The 20,142-nt window shown below is 33.7% G+C and overlaps 1 protein-coding gene across 2 annotated transcripts in view; it reads left to right on the top strand.

Annotated features, from left to right (window-relative positions):
* Positions 1–20,142, top strand: part of NBEA (neurobeachin) — a 384,945-nt gene that overhangs the window by 176,221 nt on the left and 188,582 nt on the right. For both annotated transcript variants that reach the window (XM_032219812.1, XM_032219813.1), the window contains exon 38: positions 3,454–3,620. In XM_032219812.1, coding sequence (XP_032075703.1) covers positions 3,454–3,620 — 167 coding nt within the window. The remainder of the gene's footprint in view (positions 1–3,453; positions 3,621–20,142) is intronic.

Below are 20,142 nucleotides of genomic sequence, written 5' to 3' on the forward strand. Positions count from 1 at the left end.
AGTGACATGGATATTCCTCACATTTAGAAATTATGGGAAGACAAAGAAGTTTCTAAAAAACAAGTACAGGTAGTCCTCGACTTATAACCCACAATTGAGCCCAAAATTTATGTTGCTAAGTGAGATAGTTGTTAAATATATTTTGCCCCATTTTACAACCTTTCTTGTCACAGTTGTGAAATGAATCCCTGCAGTTGTTAATTTAGTTATGTTTGTTACATAACTCTGGCTTCCCATTAACTTTGCTTGTCAGAATGTCACAAAAGGTGATCACGTGATCCTGGACACTACAACCTCATAAATGTGAACCAGTTGCCAACCATCTAAATTTTGATCACATGACCATGAGGATGCTGTATGAAAAATAGTCATAAATCATTTTTTCCATGATGGAGCTTTGGTCACCAAATGAATTTTTTTAAGTCATGGACTATCTGCATTTTTGCTTTGTTGACCATACATAGCTTCTGACAGTGTACTCCAATTGTAATTATCTCGTTAAAAGATGGGTGTACTGAAAAATAGATATGAAGAACAGGAAATAATAGTTCAAATGGAATATGGAGTCACTAAATGCTTCTAAATTGGATAACCCTAACCCTAACCGTATCCATTTAATATCTGTTGAATATGTCATGAAAAATGCCTAAATAAAAGATATAAAAACTGGCATTATAATTATTGGGAGAAACATAACCTCAGATACGCAGCTGGTATAATGCAAGGAAGATTTTAAGGGCTTTCTTGTTGAAAGTAGAAAGAAAGTGCAAAAACTGATCAGCCATTGAAGACTTGAAAGGTTTTGTTTTCAATGTGTCTGTTTTACTATTTCAGATTTGTATTGTTTGTCTTCTAATGTTTATATTAATTGTATGCCTCAGGAGATGTAATTAGACTGAACACAGTGAAAATTGTTAGAAATAATAAATGTTAGTTTAAACTATTAATAAACATTCAAGTAGAAATTAGATTAAGCTTCTTGATCAATTATCACAATCAAGTTTGTGAGGCTATAAGAGAAGCCATTTTTTACATTAGGTTGTAATGCTGAATTTTAGGAAAGTCTAAACTCTCTTCTATGAATATATTAAGAAAAGACTAATCTGTACTGTTTCTTTTGCAATATTTTTCAAGTCAACTTTGTGCAATATACATTAATGTAACATATGCAAGAATAGACTTAGACTTTATTATAACTTTATTGTCATTTTAAATGTACACTAATCGGCATACGTTAAAATGAAATTTCATTGCATACAGCTTTCAAAGGGTCACCTTCTCTAATATACACTTCATAAATATGACAAAAATGTGCATACACCCATGCCCACATATATTATAGACATAAACAGCATAGTCTAATTTGGATGTATGCATGTACAGGGCAAGAAAAACGAATCCTGCAATTGTACCCGACGGATGGCATAGGGAATAAAGCTGTTACATAATCTGGTAGTCCTATTAGAAATACTTTGAAACCTCCCTGGGGGGAGCAACAAATCAGACCATGAAGTGGGTGTGTAGGGTCTCTAACAAGGCTTCGAATGTAAGCATGTAGTGCTTATAAGCAGTAACAGGAAGCAAACTTACTATAATCTTCTTGCTGTCCTTACTACTCTCTGTATGGACCTTCTATCTGAGTCATTGCTACCACCAAACCAAACCAAACCATAATGCAGTTTGTTAAAACACACTCAATCATGCCTCTGTAAAAAGTAGCCAAGACAGAAGAAGAACGATGGTAATGTAATAGGTAATGTTTTAAATGTGTGATGGTTGTTTTCACAAAATAATTCCTATGCAACAACTTACCTATTTACAAAACGATTGCCATGTTAGATATGGCTGCTTACAAAATACAAAAGCCAAATTGATGTTTTTATTTGCCACCCATCCTAATTTATCTTCATCTCTTTTCTTTTAGTAAGGTTTCATATACCATTTTATTTTCTAAGAATGCCTATGGAGCCTATATAAGACCCAGAGGCATGTTTTTGGAAATAAAGTTAAGGATAAAGGCTGAGAATTCACAACAGGGTAACTTCTCATTAAAAATAAGTTTACAAATAAGAGTTCTTTAAAAAGTAGAGATGGGCAGATAACCTAAAAAAGCAGTAAGAGGAGGTAATGTTTATATTAGCATCTGTAGGCATCATATTACTTGATAGATTTAGAACCAATGATATACTGATTCCATCCAGATTTTCATTGAAGTATTACATATGCCATAATTTTGTGTTAATTTTCAGCGATATAGAAGAAATTTTCTGAATTTTGATACAAAAATATGAGACAGAAGATAAAACATGTAATAAAACTGAAAAATCAGTTTTTAAGGAAGCATGAATTTTTGATGAATGAGATATAGGTTCTATATTATTTTTCTCTCAGGGTTTTAATTTTCAAAAAAAACCTTTTAACAAATAAAAAATGAGGATATTTGCTTAAGTGATCAATGCATTATAGTAATCTTTGTCAAGTTCACTCAAATATGTTTTATATAAAATATATAATAAAATACTTTATATATGTGTATAGAATTGTGTTTGTGTGTTTTAAAGACAATACTCCCCTCTTTTTTGCTCTCTATCAAAAAAGCATCTTTTAATAGTCATTGGGAATTTTGTGCGATATTGCTGACACAGAAATCTTTGGGGCAAGCATGAATATTTTTCACTTGTACCCAGTTTTGGATATTTACAGTATCCAGTCTTAGGTAGAGCACATGTTACACTTCTGTTATATGAACTGCATTGGTTACCAGTCTGTTTCCAGGTCAAATTCAAGGTACTTCAGAGGTTGACCTATGAAGCCCTACATGGCATACAACTGGGTTATTTGAGGGATTGCCCCTTTCCAGGTTCATCTCCCATCCCACCAGATCCAATAGAATAGGCATGTTACATATCTCTTGCCTAGGGAGATTCATTTGTTGGGTCCTAGGCACTCCACCTGTTCTGTCATGGCATCCACATTTGGGATCTTCTCCTAGAGATAAGGTTGACCTCATCACTCCTAGGTTTTGAAGGACCCTCAAAACCTGGTTATGCCAGTAGGAGTGGGAAGTACATGGGATAGGTAACCTAATGAAGTATCATCCTTATTGTAATATATCTCCACCTATTGGTTTATTTTTGTTTTGTTTTTGTTTTTATAGTTAATGATTTTTAATAATAATTATATAATGCTTTTAGATAATGACTATTTTATATCTTTGCTGTTTCATTGGATTGTTGTATACTGCCCAAGGTTGCTTAGGCAAAACGTGTGTGTGTTTGTGTGTGTGTAAGTAAGTATCTTCAAGTTTAGGAATAAACAAACTTTATTGTGTCCTATGCTATTGTGTCCTAAACTATTTCAATGATTTTTTTTAAAAAAAGAAAGATTTAGAGAAAGTAAAACAAGTTTAAGTTATTTGGCTAATGAAATCATAAACATCACTTCTCTTTTTAGTCTCAATGTGCCCAATATGCTGCTGATAGAAGAGAAGAGGAGAAGATGTGTGATCATCTTATCAGTGCAGCCAAACATCGTGATCATGTTACAGCAAATCAGCTAAAGCAGAAAATACTGAATATTCTTACTAATAAGCATGGTGCTTGGGGAGCTGTTTCATATAGGTATGTTATTAATTAATCATTATAGGAATGTTAATTATATGCTTCTGATCTGGTATTTTGAATGAATGTGAGCATTTGTGATACAAATAATCTGAATCAATTCCTGTTCATCCAATTATTACATTGTAAGCATAATCTGGAATTTAACCGATCTGTGAAGTACTCATTTAGCTTTCACTACTTCCTCTTTTTCTTTATGCTATCTTATTTCTTTCTCAGCCTTTATACTAACCCAATGAGCTCATTTCTTTCCTCATTTTTCTGAGGTGAGAACATATGATAAGCTTCTTTTGTAAATTTTGACAAAAGGAAGCAGGATGTACTATAGACTTGGAGATCTTGTGAGCAGTATCAATATAACCAGTGAGCCCAAAGTCTATCAAATGGATTGACCATAATTAGAAAATGATAGCTCTAACCATAGCAGAGTATGACAGTCTGAAGTAAAACTAAATTAACTTTCTTTGCAGATTTAGGTCAAGATCACTTCCATAGAGATGGATGAGGAAAAATAATGGTAGTTCTGTAATAAGAAAAAAATAAAGATACTCTTGAATTCAGCTCAGCTCCTCCTGATTGCATCCATTTGGTGACCTTGGTAGCATTCCTCTACATTGCCTTGTTTTTCCCAGAATTTTTTCTCCCAACTTCTCAGGCTAGTGGCTAGCCAATATCTTAGAATTCTCAAGTGGTCACTTGAAACACTAACCAGGGCTGGATTGGCTTAGTCATAATTGCCTTAGGTGACGTTTCCTGAAGCCCAATTCTACAATCACATAAGCAAAGCTAGATTGAATATTGAATATGTTTTGAAAGTTGAAACTGCATTGCACAAATTTGTGGAAATCTGCAGAGGTGATAGTTAAGGAATGGCTTCTTAATTATAGCAACAAAATTTTATAATCCTTTTACAGGGAATTTTATCTAGTCTTCCTATTAAGGAAAGTAAATAAAGTCTGCTTTGTTTTAACAGGTTTTCAAGAACAGTTGATTGAATTTTAATACTTAGCTATACTTAGCTATACTTAGCTATCAAGAACAGTTGAGTCATTTAATACTTAGCTATTTTTAAGAATACTGTATGTATGTACTTATTTTTATTCATTTAAAAATATGACACACAAAATCACATTTATTGTAAAATTAGTTTAGAAAAGTACATGTACAAAGAATTAAAAGATGAATAAATGTTTTAATGGAACATGTTGATTTTTTTAAAAAAAAACCTCCACCTTTAAAAAAATGGCCAATATTGAATGTAATAAGTCCCTTAAAAAACTTAAAATTTCTGACAATGAAACTTCATCGCTGCCTTTAGTGTTAAAGCTTTCTGAAATACAACTGTCTCTGTAGGAAATTTTACATTTGGACAAAGATAAAATAAATCCAATTTTGATTGCTTGCCTTTAAAAGATTATATAGCTCTTCATTTATTATGGTGTACAAATAATCAGAGAGGTACAGCATAATCAGATTTTATGGTACTTTAATATTTCTTAATGAGTATCATCTTTATTTCTATTGGATTTCAGAAATATTCTGGCTGTGATATTTTATTTCTGTGTATATAAACAAACAAACAAAAAAAGACATGTTAGGCATATGTATATTTCTGGTGGAAAGTAAGGGGCGCTTAATAAAGTGGAAAAGTTTTGATGATGGTATTAATAATAATATCAATACAAGAATCATATTTTCTCTTGTAAAGCAGAAATCTTCTTTTGCCATGGTTAGTTTATTTTAAATGTTGCCTGGAGGAAAAAATATACTTTACATAATGTTATATAAAATAAACATGATCCTGCCTCAGTCAGGATCTTATCTCCAACAAATTTGCCCCATAAATAACAGAAGCTATAGATATTTATATTATCTATGTAGAGACCCTTCTCTGTTTAATGTTTAATTATTTATAATCCCACCTTTATTGTTTTTACAAATAACTCAAGCAGTGAACATAACTAATACTCTCTTATTTTTTGCACAACAGCCCTTTGCGGTGGGCTGTGCTGGCCCAAAGTCACCTTGCCAGCTTTCATGCCTAAAGCGAAAGTAAAACTCATAATCTGATTTCTAGCCTGATACCTTAATCACTAAACCAAACTTAATATGGTTGAAACAATTTTTAAATTTTTAAAATATTTTAGTGCAATCATTCTATTTAAAGTTCTCTTACTTTTGAAATTTGTTCATGTGTTTAATACATGCGATTTCATACAGTAAGGCATCTTGTGTACTTTTACTACCTTTTACTATAACTGTAAATTTAATTCCTTTTAGCCATAGGTGGAATCTTTATAGCCTTAGCCTTCTGAGTCCAGGGCAACATTTTTTTCCTGTTTGAAGAGATTAATATGTAGAGTTTAATTTGCTTCTCTTGCAGTATTTGCTATTTAGAAGTAATAGTAATAGATCTGGCTCACAATAGCTATAATTATCTATAATAATGTTAAGCAGTATTGACTCCAGTATGTATTTATTTAAAATCAGTGTTGTGCCAAACCACAGAAGAAATTCATATTTCATTTCTTATATAATTTATTAAAAATAAATAGCATACAAAAGATAGGGCATATGAAGATCAGAATCATTTTCTGCCTGTGTGATAGTGCTTGAATAAAATATTTCTCCTCCTCTACTATCAAGCTCACATCAGTCCTGATTCTTGCCAGAGAAAATAATAAATTGGGATGGGGAGTCATTGCAGCTGAGGTAGTATGAAAGTATCCTTCCCAGTCATCAAGCAACAATTCTGTCATGCTTCCCCTCACCATTTGACATACATGTCCTTGGTCCAGCATGTAATAGAAATGTTAATAACTCTGATTCTGTCTGACAAGTGTTTCACATCTATATGCTGATCTCTGTTCACTGAGAGCAACATGTATGGAAAACTCTCAGTCCCTACAATTTTATGTATTCATACGTGGATGCTGCTTCCATTCCATTTATGTGAATGAAAAATGTTGCTGGACAAGTGTCTAACTCCAGTGAAATCAATTTATTATAGATAAACTTCATCTACATAATCTGCTGCACATCTAATTTATGTTCACAGCCACATCCTAGTTTCTTTTCACATGGAAATCTGTTGAAATGAAAGAAATATGTATAGGGCAGAAAAGGAGAAGTACAAAAAAGTACATTTCTTTCTCTTTGTCCTGCAATGATTCTATCTTTTTAAACATTGCTATTAATTGACAGCATTCTTCTCTTATAAAATTTTTAAAATATACTTTTTTTACAATGTATGTATATTTTTGCATGATAACTAGACCACAGGAAATTAATCTACATCATAGTCTTAAACATTATTAATTTGAGACTCCTGTAATTTATAATGAAATATGTGATTTTACTATAATTTTTATAGGTTACATTTTAGTATTTCTGATTGGTGTCATTCCAAAGCTCTCAATTCAGAGGCCTCCAATTACAGACAAAGAACAAAGAACAGTTCTGGCATCAACACTTGGAATTATTTATTGCTTTATCTTATTTAAAATAGTTTTTTTTTAAAGATCCAAAGTATTTTTTTAAAATCATCTACTAAAGCTTATTTAGAAAATATATTTAAAACATACATTAAAGCATTATAGAACACATATCATGCTCTTCATCTTTATGACAGCATCTTCTTTTCTTCAGCAAATGATGATTATTTTTCATCAAACACGATAAAGCAATTTTCAAGCATGGAATGATGGAGTAGGGAGAGATAAATAGAAATATTAGATGAATGCTTCACAACTGGGGTAATATACGTGTCCAATTAGAATGGGACAGAGGCGGGGGGGGGGGAATAAAATCTCAAAGCTGAGCATCCTGACTACATAGAATGTTTTTTCATTCCATTCTATGTTAGCAGTGACTCTTTCTCTTACTGTATTTCACATATCTTTTAATAACCTTTTTGAATGAAAGTTTATGAAATAAATTTCAAGATTATTTTCTGTAAGCTGATGATATATGTTCTTTTCCTGAAGTTATATCAGAAAATCAATATTTGTAAAATTGAAACAGTATAGGTTTATATTGATCTATGTGGCTAAATCAAAACTACAGGCTTTGTAGCAGCTTTTTCAGACAGCTACCTACCAACCAGTGGCAACTATCAATTTTAGCTTTCTACTGATAAATCAGCTTGAAAATTGGATGTCAGATTTTTTCAGTGAAGTAGTGATTTTTTGTATGCCCTTTAACCTTTTCTTATATATTAGATTGGTTTATAAGGCTAAGCTTACCTTCTGTAGCCAATTTGTTACAGAGAGAGAGGGGGGAGGGAGGGAGAGAGAGAGAGGGAGGGAGAGAGAGAGAGAGAGAAAGAGAGAGAGAGAGAGAAACTTTTGAATGGGAATATTTGCGCAAATAAAGTTCTTGAAACAAATTTCATTTCCCATTTATATTTGCTTGTTGACTTAATTATAAGTATTTTCATATTTTCTTTCAAACATATACTTAATATTTTAGATAAGTTTGCATTTGATTCCTGATATTTAAAATAAATTCTACCTTAATGTGGCAGAAAGCATTGCTTTAATAAATAAGGAGAGCTTGATTTGTTTTTGTGATATTTAACAATTATTCTTACTACCACTTAGTTATTAAGCAAGAAATTCATTTGTTAAGTTCATATGTGTATTTCCTCTCCCTTTTTAAAAAAATGAGACAAATGGCTCTAAGTATCTTATGACTAAATCTCTTCTGAAAGTAGTTGTATAGTATTTGTTGACTCTACTCTAAATCATAAGTTAACTTAGAATATTGATTAAGAATTCTTCTGATGGATAATTACTACTTGCTGGAGAAAAATGTGGCATATATTGATCTAGACGGAAGTATTTCAGTAAGTTTCCCGTGGTTAATAGTGTTATGTATTAACAGTTGTTATAAAAAGTAACATAGAGGCACATTATAATTATTTTGTAATGAAATGGACGACTTTTATTCTTTTCTGAATCACCTTCATTTATATTTTGTTAAACTGAGCAGCTTTTTTTCTGATAGAACAAGCTTCTTATTGCATTCCTGATCTATATAAATGTTTATTTTCTTAAAATAGCAATGCATTTTCTTTCTTAACACAAAAATAAAAACTCTGCTACTAGATTTATTGGCGTAATCATTCAACTGCCTATCTGTTTTGTGAGAGCTGAAAGCAGCATACATAGTGCTGTGTCCTTCAGGTTTTTCCAATGATAGTAATCTATGATATACTATAGATTAGGTTAAGTAAAAATGAGTGGACACAAAGGCACAAGTGAACCTCCATAGCAAAGAATAGGATTCACTTAGATTCCATAGTCTTTATGAAAATAATATTGTCTTGTACCAATAACTTCAGTAATGTTGCATTGTGAAATAATTCTTGTATTTGTTAAAGGTAAATATCAAGTCAAATCTATTATTACCTTGTTAAAATTACTGAAAAATTGAGATAGTTCCATAGATTATAGAAAATTATGTTGCTAGCTGTGAATCATTCTGTTCATATATCAGCACAGATTCCATACCAAGAAAGCATATATTTTATCACCAATTAGTTTCACTGTTAATTTTTTCTTAATGCTTGGAGCTATAGCTCTTTCTTCAGTTTTTCACTGGCTGAATAGTACAGATGATATATTGTTACTATGATATTTATAGACTGGACTGTGACCTCTTGCCTTTCTGCTTATAGTCTGAATTTAGATAATTCAGCCATTTTCATAAATCATCCGTTCTTCTGTATAGTTCTTTGATCACAATTGGCATATTTTTCATCTTTCTACTGTCTCTAGACTGCTTCATACAGTCTTGTAAGAAGGCATTCAGATTTTAAAATGTTAAACACAATTTAATATACTTAAGAAACAATGTGGAATATTATGGTTTGTGTACTTAGGTCATGTTACATGCCTCAGGAGTGTTGAATGTACATGTAAAATAAAAGTACACGATTTCTGATGTCAGAAGCTTTTGTTTAATTGCTAATGTTATGGTGTATTAATTTGCTTCTGAAAGTGTAGTGGAACCAATAAAAGGGGTGAAGTATATGTTACCTACAGTAGAAAGGCACTTAATTTAAACAATGTTGGTAAGATAAATTAAAATCACATGAAGAATGTAATTGATGATCTTGAGTATTATTGACCACAAGAGATAACAAACATAATTTTTCTGGAGATCTTGACATCAGGAGTGGTGTATGTTTTAAAAGTAGTGTATTTTATCAAGTTTAACAATGCTAATGATGACACTTAAAAACAATGAGCATTAATCTGAAATCTGTTGCACTTATCTATGATTACTAAACTAATTATACTATGCAGTACTTTTAAGATCAAGGTCATAGCATTTGAGAAGGTAATAATTATAAAAGCAACGAATATGGAAAAAGAATAAATAATCTTTAATTTTAGCAGAAAACAGTAAAAAAAAAGTAAAAAAGAAAGTACAGTATTTGATTTATGCGTCTAGCACCATACGGCTGTACAGTTTTATTTATTTTTTCCTAAAAGGTTTGCTAAACTGGCACCATGTGTAGAATAAAGGAAATTTATAAGCTTCCCTTGGTCAGATTTGTGATATCTGGAGTAGGTGGAGTAGGCTTGTTTCTTCTTTCAACACATTGTTAGACATCTTTATATGGCGCACATTAATCAGCTTTCAATCAACTGTGAAAGAGTTTGATAAGCTCATTACAAAACCACTGCGTACAATAAGGTATCAAAAAATAGAAAATCTAAAGATCATATCAATATAAAATAAAATGTTAAATATTTTCTAAACTTCTTCGGGGCGGTGTTAGAATATTCATATATGCCTTCCCCACCTAGTTTTAATGTTTTACTTATCTAAATTCAACATTACCTTTGCTGAAATTATGAAATTAGTAGGTAAATAATTATTTGAAGTTATAAAAGTCTGTTTCTGATTTTAAACTATATAGCAATAATATTTCATTTCAATGTAATTGTGAGCAATATTAAGCAAAATTAATTGAAACAAACCTACTCTATTTAGCAAGCAGTGGATCCATTTGCAAAAGAGACCATTTTGTTGTCCAATAAACCACTATTATACCCATTTTAAATTACCCCACTATTACATTTTTGATAAAGATAATAAATGTCTATAATCAAAGCAAGAACAGTTTAAAATAGGAAATACTATTTTCCAACAAACACAGTGTTATTTTCCAATCTTCAGAGTATTAAACTGCAACCTAAGCCACTAGCTAAGAACATAGGTTCACTTACACAACTTCCTCAAATAAAAGTTTAGTAACTGAGGTCAATGAATATATTGTAAGGACTAGCATATTAAGTATCTCCCCTTTAAAGCTTTATATACAGTAGGAAAATTAAATAGATAATAACATGAGCTAATGACTGGAACCAAAATCTATGTAACGAATTTACAATCTTATAATTTAGTTAGAATGTTGATATTACTTAATAACAAAGCGAAAGATTAGAAAACTTTTACTGAGCTCTACATATACTACTGAACTTTATAGAATATAAAAAACTAATATTACATTTAGAGGAACAACCAATCATTTCCAGAGATCATGTAAATATCTGTAGGCTGATAAAATTACGGGAAATGACTATACTTGATCAGAATTACTTTCATCTGCCTTTTGTTAGAGCAGGCATTTATTTCACTTTTCAGCTGTGAACAGCAAGAGGCCAGCTGTGGCCAAGAAGGCAGCAAGCAATGAACTAATATCAGATTGAGCTCTCAGAAAATGCGGCTCTGAAAGGGAGGGGGAGGGAGAGAGAGAGAAGGAAAAAGAGAAAAAAAGAAAGAAAGAGGGAGAAAAAAGAAAGGAAAAAGAAAGGAAAGAAAGAAAGAATATAGAAGGAAGAAGGAAGGAAGGAAGGAAGGAAGGAAGGAAGGAAGGAAGGAAGGAAGGAAGGAAGGCTTGCTTACAAGTTACAACTATTTAAAATGATATCCAATGGATTTAATTTAAGGCAAATTAAATTCTTGTACTGTGGTAAAAAAAAAATAGAAAAACACAAACCAGCTTGACCAAATATAATTAATGCAGAAACAACTATGTTTTATTATTACTTTTTGCAAGCTGTGGATTCTTGGCTGGATTCAAAATCTAAGCAAGGTCAGGCTTGGATAATACTTGAGTTGGAGACCTTTAGGAAATGTCAAAGTCTTAAACTACATTGGAAAGCTTTTTAAAAACTCCTGAAGGGCAGTGATAAACACAACTGTATTTCTGCCAAGAAAACTATATTGTCACCATGTCTACAAAGTCACCAGGAATCGAGCACAATCTTAAGGGGATAATCACCATATCTTACTAGTCCCAAATCTGCATTTTAATATTTTTACAGGATAATAAGTAAAATTAATATTAATCTAAATTCTTTACAGTTGTTCTAAAACTGCATGGCAAATATGTTTTTAAATTGTATTACATTTTTAAAAAGTCATTATTCATGGTCCATGATACCGTACTGCTGAACAAATATGAGTCCATTTACTGAGATACTGATAAGCCATTAACTACAGTATTTGAATCGCTATATAGCAATGTATAGAATATCAATATGGGTTCATTTTTCTTTTTAGATATATTTGTATCATCTACTTAAACGTTAAGTAAGGATATTTTCTTTTAAATTTCCTTGAGAGGAACAGCTGACACTGGGAAAGGATAGAAAGGGTTAGAAACCCTATCCATAAATTCTAATTGTGGAGTGAAATCTTCCATAATTCAGGAAGAAATTTAACCCATCAAGATTAGTGAGCAACCAGAAAAGAACAGTTTTTTTTTTATATGTGCTCAAGGCAAATGACCAGTTTTCTTTAAAATTACTCTTCTATAAAGTATAGAATCCTGGTTTTTCTTTGCTGTTACATGTCCTTATGTAATTACCCACCTAGTTGCCTTCTAGGTCAACAAAATACAGAAGTGCATATTACACAAAAGGAACAAGAAGGAATGAGCTAAAGAAATTGGTGGTAGAGGATAAAATAAAAAGAAAGCAAATCTGACTAAATCTACTTAGACCATTAATGCTATTCACCAATCACCTCTATTGCATCCTTGCAAATCATCCTTGATTCACTAGGCCTTACATTGATTCATTCAACCCATTTCTTTAAGTTTTTCCTCTCTTCAGCTCCATCCAACCAGATGTGTCATGGTTTTCACCTTCCTTTTAACCAAGTTACCTTTCCTCCATACTGCATAATTATTTTGTGGTCTAGTCCTCATTCAGTCTCTTGACATACTTATTTCATATTGGTTATTCATATTTGCATTAACTTGCTTTCACCCATTTTTGTACTCTCTCTTATTTTTTAAACCACACCTTAAGTGCCATATTTCCATTTGTAATCATTTGTGTTAAATTTTTCAACTTTCAATTTCCAAAAGTGTTTTTTCAAAGGTTGTGACATGCCTGTTAAGATGTTTAGGTTACTTTAATGTAATTTAGATGTGCTCGGTAAGTAACTACATAAATATCATAATTTTAACATTTTGTTTGTTTCATTTAATTGCAGTTGACACAACTTCTATTTTTTCTCTAAAATAACCAGCTCCCACATAACAAAATTCACAGATGCACTGTCCTATACCTGCCTTATACATATTTTCAAGAAGAACTTTTCCTTTAAAGTAATTCACCATTATTTATTATATATTGCCAGCATTTGCGTGGCTGAAAAATTACCTATCGTGTACTTGTCCCTAAATATTTTACTGAGATACACAAATTCATTTGCTTGCTATAGGCTTTTTGAGGGCAGGAGGGGGCACATAGTGCTGTTCTAACTTATTCTTCATTGCATTTTCCTTATCAATCAAACACACTTTAGTTTTATCTAATAGGTCTACACTTTTATTACATCATATAATTGATCTAATATTTCCTACAGATTTAGATTGTCAGCCAGAAATATAGTATCTCTGTGTTAAAAATAAATTACTACAATTTATAAAGAGGAAATACCATACCACACATTTTTGTCTCACTGCGTAGTCAGTATTTATTCTTTTGTTAATTTATTTATATCAATTAATATGGCTACCTATCCTGTTCCTTATTGAAAAGAAATTACGTATTTTTTGGAGTATAAGATGCTCCGAAGTATAAGATGCTCCAAAGTATAAGACACCCCTAGCTTTTGGAGAGGAAAACCAGAGAAAAAATTTGCCTCCCAGCAATTTGCCTCCTTGCAGCAAACAGCAAAAAGTACAGATGATACACACTGTTTGTGGTGTTACATTTCAGACTATACTTGTACAGATGCTGTTAAAATTGATGTGGCTTACTGGAAGTATATGTTATTCTCTTCTATTTAAAAGAAGATACAATAGCACTGGGCCTCTTTAGATCAAGCATTTATTTTAAAAAGCTGCTTCATTGTGTTAAGTTGTCTAGAAAAATAATAAAGCAGTCTTGAAAAAATAAGTCTAATAATTTGAACATTCTATAGGCATTTATAGTTATTGACTTACCTCCTTTCAGCAAACAGCCTGTTCTAATTTAGCCTGATTAGCCCAAGAAAAAAAAATCTGCCTCTGTCTCCCAGCAATTTGCCTACTTGCAGCAAACAGCAAACAGCTCCTTTCAATTTTAGTTTTAGCACGGGCCTTCCAATGATCAGCTGTTTCAGGCTGCAGGGATTTCCATAGCCTAAGGCCACCTCTGCAAGCCCCATTTCCCCTGTTTGCTGCAAGGAGGTAAATTGCTGGGAGCCAGGAGGCAGAGGGTGGGGGGCAAGGGGTGGGCGGGGTTACCCAAATTTTCACCCTCTTTTAGGGGGGGAGTGTGTCTTACACTCTGAAAAATACGGTAAAATACAATATAAACACCATGTACATTTAAATAAAAATTAAAGTATATAATTCCAGCTAACTAACTGAGTAGCTCCCAAAAATACAATTTGCTAATAACAGGCTTGATTACTTTTCTGGCCTCCATGCCAGAGAATCTCTCCTAATGGGACAGGTAGAGATGATGAGCATAAAGCAGTCCCTAATCCCATATTATGTACAGTAGACAATGGCAAACCACTTCTAAATTCCTGACTCATATGTATTAGGGGAAGTTACAATAGAGATAATAGCAAACCAAATGGATTGTATGAGAATATTTAGGTATTTTTGAAATTGTATATAAAATAATTTGAGAAAATACAAATTTTATGTAGTCTTATGACAATTGAACTCATAATTAGAAAAATGTGAAATTCAGAAAGTTTGTTCCCTTTAAACAATTTGTCTAACTTGTATAGAAATGCCAAGTGTACATTGCTTCAAATTACAAAGAAATTTAAAAGACTAAAATGGTATTTTAAAATGTGGGTTTGAGTTCTTACATTGTCATCCCTCTTTCTTTTTCCTTTTTTCATTTCATAGTAGGCTAACTTAGTTAACCTATGAAATTTGTGATCATGGCAACACTGTGGATGGTTTTAGCATGTTTCTATTTCATATTCATCACAACCGACAGTTGTGTCCAATATTAATTCTGACTCTCTTCCCTAGAAAAGTTTTGAGTTCAATCATTTCCATATACATCTGCTAGCAATATTTTCTTTTCTGATGTTTTCCTTCCATAGAAGAAGATTTATCTGTGCTCAAGGGTTCCCCCCCCCCCTTATGGCAAAGTTCAATGTTCATCTTTTGAACAGTGGCAGTTTCAGCAGCGATGCCTCTTTAAATTTCCTTAATGTTAACATTTAAGGTAATTTTAACAGCTTCCAGTAGTTACATTTCCTTAGAGAATAAATTGTTAAAACGATCATCTTACAGTGGCACTGACCATGAACTTTCTTACTTAACATAGAAAATTCTAATTATAATATTTCTATTATGCAATTAATTACAGTAATTCTACACAGTTTTATGTTTAAATTGTCTTAGGCAGGAATCTTTTTTCACATATATAACTTTAGTAGTGCATTCCTAACTTATTTATTTTTCAATCTGATTCTCCATGTCAAGATATTAAAATTGCATTATCTACTATTTTCTATTAACATTCATTTTACAAAATAGGAAGATTGGAATTGTTGGGTATTATTCTAATTTCTTTAGAATTAGTACAATTTCTTCTGAAATCAATGGATTCACAGTGGTTTAGATTCTCTATTAAGCCAGAGGCGTAATCATTTTTAGTGATGTAAGATGATTATCATATATCAGCATAGCAGATTTTTACAAAAGTTTTTATAAATAACTATGGTTGCAACAACATTTAACAAGAAAGATTGTTGGCATTAGAATAATGTATGTTGATTTTTTTTCTGCAGCCTGAGATGCCAGGTGTAAAAGAAAGCAATTTTGTGTGCAATCTAATTTTGTTTTGGGGAAATAAATAAGATTAAGAAGACCCTCAAGGTTCATTGGTTTTGAAGTAACTTTGAAACCTAGGTAGTTTTTTAGTGCCAGGAGAGTAAGAGGTAGAAAATTCAGAAATGGGAGAAGGAAATGAGAGAAATAGGGACGAGAATGGGAAGCTAGAAGATATATATTTTATGAAGAAGCTGAGAATGCATGAAAGGAAAATGAGATAAAAAACATTAAGGTGTGTAATTGGAACTGAAGAGAAGATGGAAGGAAAGAAGTGAAAAGAGGGCAATCTGGATGTTGTAAAAGTGAGGAGAAACAAAAACAAATAGTGAGCTAGAATTGTCAGAGAATGCAGCATATTGGAAAACTAGAGAAAGAGATTTATTTATTTTTATAACCTGACCACATTCTTCTCAGAGACTTTTTTTTTTGTAATGTTGTCAGCAAGGAAGGAAAGACATAGCAATTCATCGCTGATTGGGGAAGAGAAATCATGACTGTCATTACTGTTTGGAAACACGATGGTTTTACAAAGGAAGATGGTGAAGAATTGGTTCAGAATATGACCAAGCAAGCTTGGGATTGTTTTACAGCTGCCCTTTCCTAAATGGCTAGTTTCAGTTTGTAGGACAAGACACGTGGTAGAATATGGTAGCACCCATCAGATACTTAAAGGATATCTCATAGAAAAAATGTTAAGACTTGTTCATCTTATTTTTGAGTATAGGACATGTAATAATAAATTTAAACTTTGGGAGGGAAATTCTGACTGAATGTTAGAAACTTTCTAAAAGTAAGAATAATTCAACAAACCAAAGTGTGCTTTCTCTTGTTAGATAATTCAAGCTGGGGCAGATAGTCACTTTTCTGGAATGTTTTACAAGTGGGCCTAGCTTACCGATCACTTATTCAACATTGAATTTACGAAGTCACCAAAAAAGGAGATTTATGATCAGTCCTCAAGTTTCAACCTTCACAGCGTTGCCACCTGAAGTCACATGATCACAAATAAGGCACTTAGCAACCACATTTACAATGGTCACTCTGTTCTATAATCACATGATCATTATTTGTGACCTTCATAGACAGCTTCCAACAAGCAAAACCAACGGGAAAGCTAGCAGGAAGTCATAAGTTATGGTCACATGACTTAATGATTGTGGGAGATTTGCTTAATCACCAGGGTCAGAACTTAGAATGCTGTCACATATTTCGCTTCATGATTAGCATTTCTAATCAACAGTGTTGCTGGTCCTATTTGTAGTCAGTACATGAAAATTATCTATTTTAATTCCTGCACTTAGACTCAGTGGCCTAAGTACCTCTTCTAATTCTATGTTTTTATGATAGTAGCTAATACTTAATATATAATTAAAACAGCCTATCAGAAGCAATGAGAGAGAAGCCAGTTTTTCTTAAGTATGTAGACTTACTTATAAAATTAGCATCTTTCGGCACTCATGACTACTTTGATGGAGAAAATTTAGAACTCCAATTGAAATACTTTCATAGAACAGAATTAACCTGTTGAGGTGCTTCATTTATTGTCAAAACAAAAAGGATGTTAAGAATTAAATAATTGTAAGTATGGTATTAGCTGATAAGACTGGATAGGTTTTCTAAAGGAATATTAAGCCCTCATGCTTCAGTGCACAAGACAACTGCTAACTGATGGAAGTTAAGTGCAGTCCTATCCCTGGTGTGACATTTATTGCATAAATGTCAGCCATAAAGTTTTTTTGCACCTTCTTTGGAAACATTTAGGACTTTCCTGTTCTCAGGTTTATACAGCTGAAACAGTTGTCTCTATTGCACTTAGAGAAATAGTTCTTTTATAAGCTACTAGGTCTAATATTTCATTATTAGAAGAAACAGACATTACTTTTTGTAATTTGATATAATGCTAATATTTGCACAAAGAAAAAAATGACTGAACTAGAATTTCCTCAAATGGGACTTCTAAATTTTCTCACTTCCACATTAATACCTCTAAAATCCCTGCCAACAACAGAAAGTTTCTTGTTCTCTTTTAACTTTATTGTCATTGCACCTCATACAACGAAATTAAATGCCATCTTCAGTGTATATCATACATAAGAAAACTATAAAAATAAAACAAAAACACACATCCTTTTCATTCTATACTATTGAATTGAAAACCCTGATACTGCATTAGTATTACACTATACAGTAAAATTCCATATAGTTACTGCTCTAGGATAGAAGCTGTTTTTCAGCCTATTTGTCCTTGTTTTTATTGTCCTGTACCGTCTGCCAGATGGTAATAGTTCAAAAAAAAAGGGGCCCAGGATAATATGGATCTTTAAGAATGTTTTGAACTTTCTTAAGGCAGTGGGAGCTATAAAGCTTTTCCAAGGGGGGGAGAGGGCAACCAATGATCCTCTGGGCAATGTTGTTAACCCTCTGGAGCACTGTCCTATCTGCCACTGTGCAAGTGGCAAACCATACACAGGTGCAGTAAGTTAAAATACTCTCTATGGTGCAGCGGTAAAAGGTCACCAGCAGTTTTTCATTCAGTTATTGTTTCCTGAGAAGTCTCAGGTGGTATAATCTCTGCTGGGGCCTTTTGACTAGTGCTGCAATGTGATTACCCCAGATCAGGTCCTCTTTTATGATAACACCCAAATAAACTTAAAACTGGCCACTTGCTCCACTTCCTCTCCATTGATAACCAAGGGCTGGATGTCTGATCTATTCCTTCTATAGTCCACTATAATCTCCTTGGTCTTATTGATGTTAAGGTCCAGGTTAAGGTCTCCACAACACGAAAGCAACCAGTCTACCTCATCTACCTCATCTCGATAGACTCATCTCTGGTGGGGATGAGTCCCATCACTGTTGCATCAACTGAAAATTTAATAATAGTATTATAGGTATGAGTGGGAATGCAGTCATATACATAAAGAGTATAGAGTAAGGGACTACACACACAACCCACCACCCTGTGGTGGGGATTCAAACTGCCGACCTTTTTGATCGACAAGCTCAGCATCTTAGCCACTGAGCCACCACATCCCATAGTTCTCTTGCTTACAAGTAACTAGATATGTCATGTAACCAACAAGGAAAAAATATTTATTAAATCTGAGACCACACAAACACATAGTGAAACATTCACAACAATTAAAGTATATTCTTAAAATTACATAAAGTCCAAGGTGCGGGATGATTTTGATATAACAAAGATAGTTGGTAGTTGGTAGTTGAGTTTATTTATAGGCCGCCCTTTTCCCTGAGGGGACTCAGGGCGGCTAACAACTTGTATGGGAGGGGAAGACATACAATAACATAAAAACACAATGTATAATTAAAACCAAGCAACATTCATACAACATTCGGGTGGGGGTGGACTATGGTCTTACCCCCAGGCCTGGCGGGATAGCCAGATCTTGAGGGCTGTGCGGAAGGTCTGAAGGGTGGTGAGGGTATGAATCTCCATGGGGAGATCGTTCCAGAGGGTCGGAGCTGCTACTGAAAAGGCTCTCCTCCGCGTAGTTGCCAGCCGGCACTGGCTGGCAGATGGCACTCGGAGGAGGCCTAATCTGTGAGATCTTATGGGTCGAGAGGAGGTGATTGGCAGGAGGCGGTCTCCCAAGTACGCAGATCCACTACCGTGAAGGGCTTTGTAGGTAGTAAGAAGCACCTTGAAGCGCACACGGAGATCAACAGGTAGCCAGTGCAGCTCGCGGAGGATAGGTGTTATGTGGGCGAACCGAGGTGCACCCACAATCACTCGCGCGGCCGCATTCTGGACTAGCTGAAGCCGCCGGATGCTCTTCAAGGGCAGCCCCATGTAGAGCACATTGCAGTATTCCAGCCTAGAGGTCACGAGGGCGTGAGTGACTGTTGTGAGAGCCTCCCGGTTCAGGTAGGGTCGCAACTGGCGCACCAGGCGAACCTGGGCAAATGCCCCCCTGGTCACAGCCGACAGGTGGTAATCAAAGGTCAGCTGCAGATCCAGGAGGACTCCCAAGTTGCGAACCCTGTCTGAGGGGTGTAAAATTTGGCCCCCCAGCCTGAGCGATGGAACACCAACCAAATTTTTGGGAGGGAAACACAACAGCCACTCGGTCTTTTCTGGGTTGAGTACAAGCTTGTTAGCCCTCATCCAGTCCCTAACAGCTTCAAGTCCCTGGTTCATCACGTCCACCGCTTCATTGAGTTGGCACGGGGCGGACAGATACA

Source organism: Thamnophis elegans, chromosome 6, assembly GCF_009769535.1.
Source record: "Thamnophis elegans isolate rThaEle1 chromosome 6, rThaEle1.pri, whole genome shotgun sequence".
NCBI classification, from domain to species: domain Eukaryota; kingdom Metazoa; phylum Chordata; class Lepidosauria; order Squamata; family Colubridae; genus Thamnophis; species Thamnophis elegans.